The sequence below is a fragment of the Ruditapes philippinarum genome, unplaced genomic scaffold (genome assembly GCF_026571515.1).
Source record: "Ruditapes philippinarum isolate M1 unplaced genomic scaffold, ASM2657151v2 ctg8685_1_1_1_1, whole genome shotgun sequence".
Lineage (NCBI taxonomy): Eukaryota > Metazoa > Mollusca > Bivalvia > Venerida > Veneridae > Ruditapes > Ruditapes philippinarum.
The window spans coordinates 23,827-36,991 of NW_026855819.1; the positions used below are offsets into that span (position 1 = coordinate 23,827).

At 33.7% G+C, this 13,165-nt stretch overlaps 1 protein-coding gene across 1 annotated transcript; it reads right to left on the bottom strand.

Annotated features, from left to right (window-relative positions):
• Positions 1-2,289: 2,289 nt before the first annotated feature.
• On the bottom strand, positions 2,290-11,648 carry LOC132744498 (protein immune deficiency-like). The gene is made up of 7 exons (XM_060733229.1): positions 11,563-11,648; positions 9,831-9,952; positions 7,752-7,875; positions 6,854-6,927; positions 5,930-6,119; positions 4,451-4,522; positions 2,290-3,581 (listed from the first exon to the last, which is right to left on the bottom strand). The coding sequence occupies exons 2-7, from the start codon at positions 9,945-9,947 to the stop codon at positions 3,385-3,387; spliced, it is 774 nt and encodes a 257-aa protein (XP_060589212.1). The 5' UTR covers positions 9,948-9,952; positions 11,563-11,648; the 3' UTR covers positions 2,290-3,384.
• Between the last annotated feature and the right edge of the window lie 1,517 nt (positions 11,649-13,165).

The window sequence follows — 13,165 nt, forward strand, 5'->3', positions numbered from 1 at the left end:
AATAGGGGTAAATAAAGCCTACTTGTATACATTACATACATATAATAGGAGTATATAAAGCCTGGAACTTCATGAAGGAAATATATTTTTTCAACCGCAATCCCAGCAAAAGTTCTGCTGAGTTGGCATATCATACATCTGAGTCAGACGGCAAATTTAAAAGAAAGTATCCGATGGACAAAAATATGCCTGCAATTTATCTTGCGAAAACCAATAATTTAACAGAAAAATGCTTATAAAAGGGGCATAACTCTATAAATAATAAAGTTTATTTCAGGGAAAATCAAGCTTGACCTGTGTATTGATATAACATACATGTACTCTCAAGCCAAGTATAAACACAATCACTGAAATCTTCCAAGTTATCATGCAAAAACCATTAATTTCACAGAAAATTTGGTTAAGAAGGGGCATAACTCTATCAGTAATAAGTGATTGCAGCAAAACTCCAACTTGACCTGTGCTTTGATATAACATATTTACTTGCTAAATAAAAACACACTCAATGAAATATTTCAATAGTTTTAATGCTCTAACCAATTGTCTACTGACAGAATGGACCAACAATGTCATACAATAATACACATTTTTAGTATGTCCTGAAATTCTACCTGTGTATAAAGATGATAAAAATACTATACAGATCACTAAATCTAAAACCTAACAAAAGTTTCTCTGAGGCAGGGCAATATGTATGCGATGACAAATTTTACCAAGGGTATAATAGAAGAAAAAGTGTTTCAAAGATGGTTAGCAAATTTACTGTTGTAAAAAATTGTTGAATTTGTTCCTGGATGTGAAAGGATCTCTACAATATATTTTTACTCTAGCAGGCAACACAAAAATAGCATATTACTCTATCAATAATAAATTGATTGTATACTAAATATTACAAACAATCATTGACATTGAAGCTACCCTGTGGAAACCTACAAGTTCTCAGAATACTTGTATATAAAGGAAAGTAACTTGACAGTATTAAGTTGATGGGGTCCGTAATCTCGAGTCTGAAAATGCAGATGAACCCTTATTAAGCTTAGAAAAAGACAAGAATAAAGGTCAACAAGGCAAAGGCAACATTCACAGGACGCAGCCCTCAACACACTCAAGCCACCATAGCAAGGCACCCAGAAGGCAGCAAACCAAACCGGGATTGGACATAAGGGCGGTAAAAGGAGGAGAGGGATAAGTTATGCATGAAATAATAAAAACAATAATGGGGCCCATATGCAAATTAAAGGGACAAGGGTCAAAAATGGGTGAAGGGTGAGAAAATACTTACGCTTAACGTCAATTTAATAAGGTAGACATCACAAAACATGCGAACATTCAAAACAAGTAACCATACAGACAAGTGAAGGAACAAAGAGGGGTACCGCTTGGAACAGTAACAAGCAAGCACACATGCACACACACAAACAGCAAGTAGATTGCATTTAAAAATAGTACTTGTGTTTAATATAGCATACTTTACATTCCAAATATAAATGCAACAAAAGTTATTATGCAGAAACCAATTGTCATAGATGACATGGACAGTGTAATATGTTGTCGACAAGTCTTTGGGCTAGACAAAATAGATAAGCTAAATTCAATGAAACCTTTTTTCTGGATCAAAATCTCTCTAAGAGGAAAGATGATAAGGATCTTACACTGGCTACTCAGGTACAGACCCGAATATCTAGCTCGAAGGTAACTGTTTACAGCCATAACAAGGCTCTGCCGAGTTTCCACTAAACAGTTACCCTAAAGCTAGATGTACCGGTAGCTGATGTTTGATTCTTTTTCTTGAATATTGAATATTAATCATATTTCGTAAAGAAATCACAAAAACTAATATTTTCATGTAGCACTTTCTTCTCATAGTAGCGTATGAATTTACAACTTCATTCATAGTGGAAAAATGAATGCAATTCATTCATAAAAGGTGTGCGAGAAAGGTTCCTGACCTGTCTTACATGGGTGGTGTAAGGCAAATTTTTCTAGCACCTGTATAAGAGTAGATTATCCTGTCTGATATGCTAGAAAGTGCCAAATACATGAAATAGCATATCTCAACTTGTACATGTAGTATAGTTTATTCTTCCAGCCTGTGTGTATAATGACTGTTTTGTTGGCAGATACATGTAGATGCTACAAGATAAGGCATTAAAAGGGTTAATGTTAAACCTATGTAAGTTAGTGTCTTGCTCATAACTGCCTCAATACTTCACCTGACATCAATGGTTCCACGACTTGACATATTTCTAGGTTAAACCAGTAAATAAGTAAATTGTTAACAAAACATCATCAACTTGCAAATATAATTTATTGATTTTTCTTTAGTTATATTACAATTTAGCATGACATCAATAAATCTTACACTTTGTCGTAATTTAAACATACATTCTAAAACCTGACTAATACAGGGGCTATCCCCTAAAACCTGAAAGGTTGGCCAGACCTTGGCCAATAAAAAAATCATAAAATAACGTCTTATCATCTAGTTACAATGTTTCAAACAAATAATACAGGAATATAATGTATGAGTATTTATGTACCTTCCAATCGACAGCAATTATTCATGTAACACAATTTTTTTTAAATCATACCTGTGGCTAGAAAAGTGTTGTATCATTAGAAAACAGTATAGCAAGTTTGTTCAGGCTTTTTTTCCATACATGGAACACTAGATATACCACCAGAGACATCGGCAACTCAATCCTAGCCAGTTAAGATATCATGCATGCATACTTAAAACTTGAAGCAAGTAAAACTTATTAACCAGATAAATAATACATTTCCTGAAAGCTTATGCATTTGCCGTATGGCTGCAGGTAAAAACATTTACAGTTCCCATTTAAATAAATGATGCATTAATTTTTAAAAGGAACTACTTATTAATTTTTATTACAAAACTATTCATATGACAAAAAAAAAATGGCTCAGTGGGTATGTTCTGATAATTTATGTTTTTCTAAGTGAAAGGCAATGAAAGTTACCAATATTTTAACATGCAGCAATAGATAAAAGATTTAACTTTCAAACTGTGTATGATATAAAAGGATCAAATTTACATCCATTAAGTTTTAATTGCTACAAAATGCCTAATTTTTCTCTTTTTGATAGGCATGAATGATATTTCAATGGAGTATATAGGAGCTGCTTATCGCTGTTATCTACATCTCTGATACCACTAATCTTTTTAAAGAAAAAAAGCAACCAGATATGTGCTCTGGTCTACCAATTATATAATAACCTTGATAATCTACACTAATTAAATAACATATTTAAACGCCTTCAAACTTAGCAAAATTTCTTTTTCCTTGCATTATTTAACTACCTGATATTCAAACTGTATGAACAATGTAATTTTTTTCTTATAAAAGTTAGCTATAGTTGTTGTCAAGGCTGTAACTGATATATAGCCTCTGTGACGTCCACTTTCTGTAATATTTTAGCTAGTGCTCCAATAGTTGCCTCCCTTCCTTCTTTCCTAGTCCATTCTATGACACCCTGATAAATAATCTGCCTAACACCTTCTGCATGGTAGTCCATGTGTAACTGTTCTATTAATGGTTCATTCAGTCCAAGATAACGTACTGTAATTGTAAAATGTCTTAACATTAGTGAAACTAGAATGTGACTACAATTTGATATACAAGATTTTGTAATGAAAAAGTGTGGTAAGAAATAATAAACACTACTTGAAAGGGATTCCACTGAGGATTTTTTTTTTTTTTGACAGGACTGGAATTATTTTTTCGAGATACATTTGATGTAAGTATATAAGTATAATAACGTGTGTGGAAAATTTCAAATCATTTGCTCTCACCTTTTTTTCAGAATAATTATTTTAATTGTGAAAAATGACCCAAAACTGAAAAGTGTTGCAACACTTTTTACTCAAAATAGGCTATGAATAGCTCAAGCAAGGAAGTACATGTAACCTTTTAGCCTAAACAATGGCAGTGCAACTTTTATTGATCCACAAGCAGGGTGTGTAATAACCATTATAAAACCATTATTAAACCCAATTCTCTATTTCAAACTGCCTTCCACATTTGATGAAATAAAACCCTATGAATGCACATTTGACTTGTATGTGAAGTCTTTGTTAAAATACACGAGTTATGATGTATAAGGGTGTTTAATACATAATTTTTTATTCCTTCAATGGGTGGAATATTGTTTTTTAATAATCTGTGTCCAATTTTGTCCAGTCTGTAACTTTGTTATTCATGGATGGATTTTAAAACAATTTTGCATAAGTGTACACATATTTAAAGGATGTGAAGCATGTAAGACCCAGGTTTGTAGGTCAAAGGTCAAGGAATTTCTTTTATAAAACTGCATTGATCAATTATTATGTAATTTCTCGATGGATTTAATAATATTTTCTGATAATAATGAAGGGAAAATCTGGCACAAGGAGAAGTAACATAACATTAAATCATGCTCTAGTACTTACAAAATCTTCTCCAGTTTCCAACATGTTGGGAGCAAACAACCATATCACCTGGAGTGACTTCTCTTTCAGATTCTGAAAAATTAAATCAAAATTACTAGTATATGTCTGATGAAGAAACAATAGAGAAGTGGGTAGAAGTCTAAGAACGGTTTGATTGTATGGCTAAAAATAGTTTTTTTTTTAAATTTGAATCACAATAAAGGCAAAACGTATACGGTGGTAATCAGAACTACATGTAAGAAATAAGTAGATCATTCTAAACTTTAGAAAGATTGACATTTATCTTGTTTATCACACAGCCAGTAGCAATTTAAACTATCCGATGTCACCAGTATACAATAAGATAAGCCTTCCTGTATAGATCTGTAGTCTACAAGACATTACACGGCTTTTTGACTGCTTATTTTTTTTATTGAGCTCCCTAACATCAAAGAGCTATATTGAAATGGAGAGGGAGCTATGATGTCATACACTTAAAATCTGTATAAGGGAGTTATCATCACGCAAGTTCACATTTTTGCGAGATTGTCCGAGACCATGTTTGACATGAGAAATTTTTCCGATATATATTTATGAACGCTGTCATGTTATCCAAAATTGGTTAAGGTAATTAAATAACGCAGTCGCAAAAATGTATAAAAAAGTAATAAAAAGCAAGAAGATGTAAATTATTCTCTGCAATGGACTAAAATGTAATTCCCTTATGTAGAACAAGATAGCGGAAAATTGTCAACTCAAAGGGCCAAGGAATCTTGTATAAAGGATTGTCGATCAGGGTTTGAAAATTTTCTATTTCAATGCTTCTTATCCCTCTGTAATACAAGTGTCTGCTAAAACTAGGTCTCATATAGTTACCCATCTACCTGTCCATTCTGCTGCCTGTTTTCTAACTGTATGCTTGGGCATTTTTCCATGGATTTGGTTTAGATCATAGTGTCATTGAGGCAAGAATTTGATTTTTCTATCTTAAATCGTAGTATATATTGACATTATTCATTTCAAAGGAGAGAAAAATAAGCACCAACACCAAGTCTTCTCACCATCTATTACTATTACCTTGTTTTTATACTGAAATCTTTTAATCAAACTATGAACAGTTTCATGCCAGTTTCACACAAATTCATAGGGTTTTCTTTTTTAATGTTCAAATGTTAAACAAGTATTATTGTTTCTTTAATATACAACTCTAGAAACTGCAAACAAAAGATCATTTGAAGCTCTAATCTTGTAAAAAAAATAAACTTATTTAAAGAACTACACAATCCCTACAATTTTGCCAGGAGTAATATGTATATTTACATAAATAATATTATATTACATTAAGGACCATTATATTTGTATACAAACAATTAAGGTAAGAAGAGATAATCTCAAAGAAATGAATTGGTTCAACTATTAAGGGGTGGGGGATAAGGGGATTGATATTGTTGGTATTGAATAACAGAGAAAAAAAGCCATCCACTGTAACAAGCTACTTACTTAGTACTTCCAGAAGTTTCTTTTCAGCTTCTGTTAATTGGCTCGGATCTTTGTCCTGCAGTGGTACTGAAGGGGTTCTTCTTGCTGGAGGGTTACTACAGCCATCATCACTGTCTGTAGAGGAATCTTGTCTAGAAGATGTCCTTCCTTTCTTATCTTTATGAATGTGCATAGTGTTGTTTGACCCAATCTGAGAAAAGTAAAACCTTACCAACTTAAGACAATTTCCAAACCAAACACGGCACTTTTCTTTATACTATATATATCCTTTAAAACACTAGTGGTCTGCTTTAACTCTAAGCTCTTTAAACAAGACCTTGATACTTGCATTAAAGTATACATCTAATTTGATAATTCTGCCATTTCATGTAAAGAACCATTTTGTCATGCTTTCCATGTGCTAGTGCAATGTCATTTGACAGTTATGTTTTCATATTGAAACTAACGGGGCTGTTATTGCAACAAACTATTTCTGAATGGCCCCCTGAAGAAGTGCAACAATGGTGTGTTTAACAATAGGGGTGTCACATTTATCCGTTTAAATGGTTAAAAAATTCAATAACCATTAATCAAGGTTAGTATTTGACTAAGGGGCCAAAAAGTATTAAATTGATTCTAAATATTACCGGGTATCTTAGTTTTTTTAGAACAAGATATGACAATTGTTTGTATTATAGTTGTACTCAACAATGTATTTTTTTCGATCTGATCGAATACGGTACGACACTAGCGGAAAATAATTTCTTGATATTCAGATTACAGCATGTTCAGTACTACTTATTTTCAGTTATATACATACACTTATTCCATTTTTTTTTAACATCATTTAACACATTTTTGACATTTCTAAAGAATTTAAAAAAATGGACTTCTGAGGCATAATGTGCCTTTAACATTCCTATCAAAATATATGTACATGTATACCTGAATATTTTCAGCAGATTCTACATGGATAAAAGTTCCCGGATGAGTTACTGTGTTACGTATCACTGTTATACCTGTTTGTGTAAATAGAAGTTAAATTACATTTCCTTATACATCCTTACATTTCCTGTATTATCATTAAACAAAATAATGGTAAAACTGTTTTACCTCTTATATACAGATAAAATAAATTGATAAAATTTTATATCTATTGTTTCTTTTTTTTATATCAGGAACAAATGTAGATAAATAACACAATCCTGTTCATACAGAACATTTTAATATACATGTATTTATTATGTGAAAATTAAGTAAAAGAAAGAGGCAATGTAGTGATGTAAACAATGAAAAAAACCCTCTTTTTTTTGGGGGGGGGGGGGGGGGGGGGGGGCGGGGGAGGGGCAGCCAGCATGTACTGTTAAATTTACTTGAACATTTAAGTATTCATTCAAAGTCTTGATAAGACATTGTGTTCTTCCAAGCAAGGTTTCTTTAGTATAAAATGTCAATTGCTTTATTCTATGACTATGACCAACATTAGCTGCGGATCAGTAAAGATAATGCTTGGCAAACTAAGCAGCATTTCCTGTATAAATACTTCATGGATACTGTGATTTCTACTTCTGTGATTCCTCAAAAAAAAATTCATGTGTTAAAAAATCAGAGCAAATAATTTATACTTGTGTTGTGATTGGTTCTGTAATATGGGCAAAGTCATTCTAATATTCTAATAATTGGTTCTGCCAGAAAGTCATACACACAAAGATCAGGCTTTCAGTTGCCATGGTTGCCATTTGCGATTATTTCATAAAGTTGGCTGTTATTTTCTTATTTTGGCAAAAGATTTTTTTGCGACGCTCACTATTATAGCATAGGTGTAACATTGTTAAATATTTACCTGCTCTACCCTCACCAGATTCATCACCAGCTACTTCCACATTGCGTCTTGCCCGTAACTCTTCCTTGCTAGCCCTTCGTGCATCTTTTTCTGCAATTTTTGCTTGCTTCATTGCCTTCTCCATCTTAAATATAATACAACTCACAAAACATGTACATACATTGCCCATGTTTATATGCTTAGAAAACTAACTGTTAAAGTATTAAAGATACTGTATAAGTGGTTAAAATAGTGACGCTGAAGTGTTTGGGAATTTAGGGAATTAATTAAAATCGCTAAAATTTCTTCTAGCATAAATATCAACCAATTTATCATTAAATTCTACTCTTGCACGATTCGCTCATATTTCCTCATGCATAATGTCTTTAATTTGCATAATGTCTTTAATTTTCGCTTACTTTTAGAAATGCGGAATATCCACTTTTACAGCAACATAATCAGCTTCATGACAGCATGATAATTGACAACTCTTAGATTCAAAAAATGTTATCACCTAATGCTTTCTACAAATACTAATTCCTTATTTACAACAGTTTAATTGAATGGCTGAAATCCTTTTCAGTGATGAAATGAACTGTTGACCGGTTAACATTTTATGCTCTTACACCCCTGTCTATGCCACAGGTATTTTTGTTATTGGTTTGTCTGTAGGATTAGGTTGTGAACAATTAAAACAGTTATAACTAGAACTGCCAATATCATGGCGTGAATACCCCCACATACCACTTTGTCAGAATCAACAGTGGCCATTTAGAGCTCAAGGACAACCTCCCTGCCAAATCTGAGGTTACTAAGCCAGTGCATTTCTAAGTTATGTATTCTACATGCTTCAAATGTGAAAATGTCAAAATCAATACATTGTGGACAGGACATTCTTTAGTAATTGAGAAGAAAAGCTTTTTTTTGTCAAGGTCCCTGTGACCTTGACCTTTGACCCAGTGACCTCAAAATCAATAGGGGTCACCTTATAGTCATGATCAACATCCATGCCAAATATGAAGACTGTGGGTCAAAGGAATCTAAAGTTATTGGGCAGACAAACTTTTTGAAGTCAAAGTCCCTGTGACATTGACCTTTGACCTGGTGACCTCAAAATCAATATGGGTCATCTACTAATCATGACTAACCTCCATTCCAAATATGAAGACTGTGGGTCAAAGGAATCTAAAGTTATTGGGCGGACAAGCTTTTTGAAGTCAAGGCCCCTGTGACCTTGACCTTTGACCTGGTGACCTCAAAATCAATAGGGGTCATCTACTAATCATGACTAACCTCCATGCACAATATGAAGACTGTGGGTCAAAGGAATCTTAAGTTATTGGGCGGACAAGCTTTTTGAAGTCAAGGCCCCTGTGACCTTGACCTTTGACCTAGTGACCTCAAAATCAATAGGGGTCATCTACTAATCATGACTAACCTCCATGCCAAATATGAAGACTGTAGGTCAAAGGAATCTTAAGTTATTGGGCGGACAAGCTTTTTGAAGTCAAGGCCCCTGTGACCTTGACCTTTGACCTGGTGACCTCAAAATCAATAGGAGTCATCTACTGATCATGACTAACCTCCATGCTAAATATGAAGACTGGGGGTCAAAGGATTCTAAATTTTTTGGGCAGATAAGCTTTTGTTTAGTGAAGGCCCCTGTGTCCTTGACTTTTGACCTGGTGACCTCAAACTCAATAGGGTCATCTAATAATCATGACCAATCTCAATACTAAATATGAAGACCCAGGGTCAGAGAAAAGTTATTGGGCTGACAAGAAAAACTGACGGACGGACAAGCTGATTCCAGTATACCCCTCCTTACAACTTTGTTGTGCGGGGGTATAAAAATGTTAATTGTATGTTGTTGCAATATATATTGTAGTTTGATTGCAAAGTATTAGGTAATAAAACAGTTATTTCATGAGTGTTTGCGGAACATTAAACTGTTGTCCTTTTGTATCAAGGATGACAGTTGGAACTGTTTCCCTCGGCCTTTGGCCTGAAACTTCAGGGCAACAGTTTTGACTGATCACTTTTTGTTTCGGCAGGATAAGGATTAAAAATGATAAAAATGTATGCAGCAAACAGTCTTACCTGCTTCATTGCTTTTGCCACTTCCTTTTCAACAAAATCATCATCATGTTCTCTTCTATGATGCTTTGATTTCTTCTTCGATTTCTTTTTCTCGCTTTCTGCACTCATGATTGTCATAAACACTGCAAAAAGATAAATCTATGTATCATTATTATTCCTGTATTTGATTGATTATAACAACAAGAAGAAATATTTTTATTTTGAATCACTAGGTTCATCAGTATCACTATATAAACAGTATAACATATTATAATATATACAAAATAATTCAACCAAATCAATAATACACTGTGGAGTTGACTATCGCTGCTGAAAATGTATAATGATATTAATACCACCCCAACTTGGTTATATCACGATACTAACATTTAGACAATGTGACTGCAGTTTATTATGTTAAAATAGAGAAAATAAGAATCCCTACGATAAAATTGAAAATGTTGCAGGCTCAGTTAAATTGAGCCTGTTCATGGACGGTACTATCAAGTGCAAAGTACCGTACACGCCCCATACATTGCAGCATCGGCTTAAGCAGAATTCAACATTTAAACATGAAATAGCAAAATTTTGAATTTAGAAACATCAGCAGATGTGTTCATACAGCGGTTACCATGGAACCTTCACTGTGACACTTCTGTGCCATTCAATGAAAAGCCGTGTATGGTCCCAAAGTAATATAAAGCATGTGCCCTAAAGGAAAAAAACAATTGGTAGAACTACACAATATGGAAATTTGGAAGGGAATCAGAGGTTATCACAGACAAGATGTCAAAAGACAAAGTTAAAAAGCAGGCAACATATCCTACAGGTGATTCAGGAATATTGGAACCACCCAAATCGAAGCGAAATAGTAGAAACTAAAAAATACCACAAACACAACAATAATGTTTGGTCAAACGATCTGTAAGGATCGAAAATATAAAATCTCTGATTGAATGTACAGGGCTTATTTAATATCCTCTATGACGGTTCTCTTTTTCTCGAGATCTGTTTTCATTCTGTTATAACAACTTCACAGTATATAAAAGAAATCACTGTATCCTGCCTATACAATTCAATGTGTACCCCGTCTTGCGATTACAAGTATGTTATTTCCGATCGCTGTACCATTCTTGGGAGCCTCAGTATTTCAATTTGAATCTTTCTTGAGTTAACAGGAAGTTGACTTGTTTATACATATATATGATCTCAAAATGAGTACAAATTTACTCTGGCTTCAAATATGCCATAAAATAATAAACAATAACCAATTAAAAGTGACTGGACTATGTACAGTACTGTTAAATCAGTTGGTTGAAACATTTTTATTTAAGGTCGATTGTGAAACAAGTTCTTGCAACTTATATTAATCACTTTTAAGTCCACTTCCCAGGAACCAAAAACTTGAAAAAGTGCTGGTGTTGTATGAAAAAACATCGTCATGATTCAAGTAGGGCTCGAACCCATGACGCCTGGGTTGAAAGGCAGAAACCTTAACCACAGGGCAACCTATCCCCTTAAACAGTTAAACTATTCAATATCAGGAGTTCCAAGGATTATTTCTACCGGTAAGTGCTAAATTTGTGAAAGATTTGTCATTTACCTATCATTGATATTTTTAAATCAACATCATATCCACTTTACATTGTGACAATCAAAGCTTTCTTACTTAATGAATTATGTGGAAATATAAAATATCAGATTTAATAAAAGGAAAAAAACGTGAAAAAGTTAAATTTTAGAAATAACTTACAGTCAACTTCTTTTCACAATTTTTATGGAAAATCCGAAATTCTACTTTCGGTTTAAATTGGTACTTTCTCCCGTAATAAGCCGTTCTAATTCCGTGGAGTGACGGGACTTCCCGCAACGATCCTTCAGATAAAAGGACTACTTTTTTAGCAAGCTAAAAAGAGCTTCAGTAAGAAAACTCGAACCAGCAAGCTATATATAAGTTGATTTTCTCAATATATCTATTAATATTTATAATTCAGTTTCATATAAGGACATCAGACTTCTGGTTCCATACAGTACACAGCTACTTTGGTTCCATACATTGAAGAAAGGGTATTATATAGTGGGATGTTCATCTTATAAAATGCTACTTCGGTTCCATACATTGATTAAATGATTTAATATACTGTCATATTGATAATTTGATTTTATGTAAGGCAATCTGGTTCCATTCATGGCTACTTTGGTTAATGACTTTGGTACGTGCCATATATTGAAAAACTGGCACCAGTATCATATAATATTCATCTTATAAAATGACACTTCGGTTCCATACATTAATAAAATGGTTTCACAGATTGTCAAAATGAATTGATATATTGATAATTCGGTTTCATATAAGCACATCTGGTTCCATACATGGCTACTTTAGTTTCATATAATCAGGTATGTATATTAACGTTAATATACTGTAAACGTATGTCAGGATGGGGATAATAAATACAATTCTATACAGTTTTCTAAGTTTATAACAAGTATTTCGGCAACAACAGTGTCTAGTGAGTTAATAATATTGGATTTAAGTACATACCAACTTACAAGTTTGGATAACAATAACGTTTGTAAGATATTTATTGAATTTGAACTTTGGCGGTTTAAAACTTTATTTACACTACTTGGAGGTCAAGACCGAAGTGACAACATTTTTTTTATGCGTTTATTTAAGGTCGCCGCCGGAAACCCATATGGGCGACGGGCCATCCTAGAGCGTCCCGCCGAGATTTTCCCGTTGATTTTTTTTCCAGCTTTATTGGTGGAGGAAGACCCCAGGTGCCCCTCTGGGCATTATTTCAGACACGAGCGGGCACCTGGGTAGAACCACCGACCTTCCGTAAGCCAGCTGGATGGCTTCCTCATATGAGGCCACGGAGCCCCCCCCCCCCCCCCAATGACAAACATTGGTTGGATTCCGACTTTTATAAGGTTCTATGTTTGAAATCCACCAATGAAACAACAGAAATCCGGAAATCCTCCAATGGACAGATGGACAGATGGCCGGATTTCTGAATCCGAATCTGAAAATCGTTAATATACAAAAACATGTAGTGAACACTTAAGGATTTCTGACCTTAATCAATCATAAACTTTACATAAATTACGTTCTTGAATTGAATTTGACTGAAATTGATATTAACAATAAGAAATCTTCAATATAAAATATGAAGTGACAGATTTCAAACATGTCTGTCATTGGCCGTCTGCTACACAGAAAATGTAAAGAGAAAATCAGTTTTCTGCTATCAATAAGTTAAGTTTAACATTTCTATCAGCTTAAATTGCAAAGTCAATGAGTGTCAATACAGTGATCCTTCAGATCAATCAGGTAAGTGAATCTTTTTCTT

Excerpts from the sequence above, each read along its gene's own strand:
- LOC132744498 (XM_060733229.1), bottom strand. The coding sequence starts at position 9,947 with ATGACAATCATGAGTGCAGAAAGCGAGAAAAAGAAATCGAAGAAGAAA. Across the intron at positions 7,876-9,830 it reads TGGCAAAAGCAATGAAGCAG|ATGGAGAAGGCAATGAAGCA; the intron begins GTAAGACTGTTT and ends ATTATATTTAAG. Across the intron at positions 6,928-7,751 it reads ATCTGGTGAGGGTAGAGCAG|GTATAACAGTGATACGTAAC; the intron begins GTAAATATTTAA and ends TTACACAAACAG.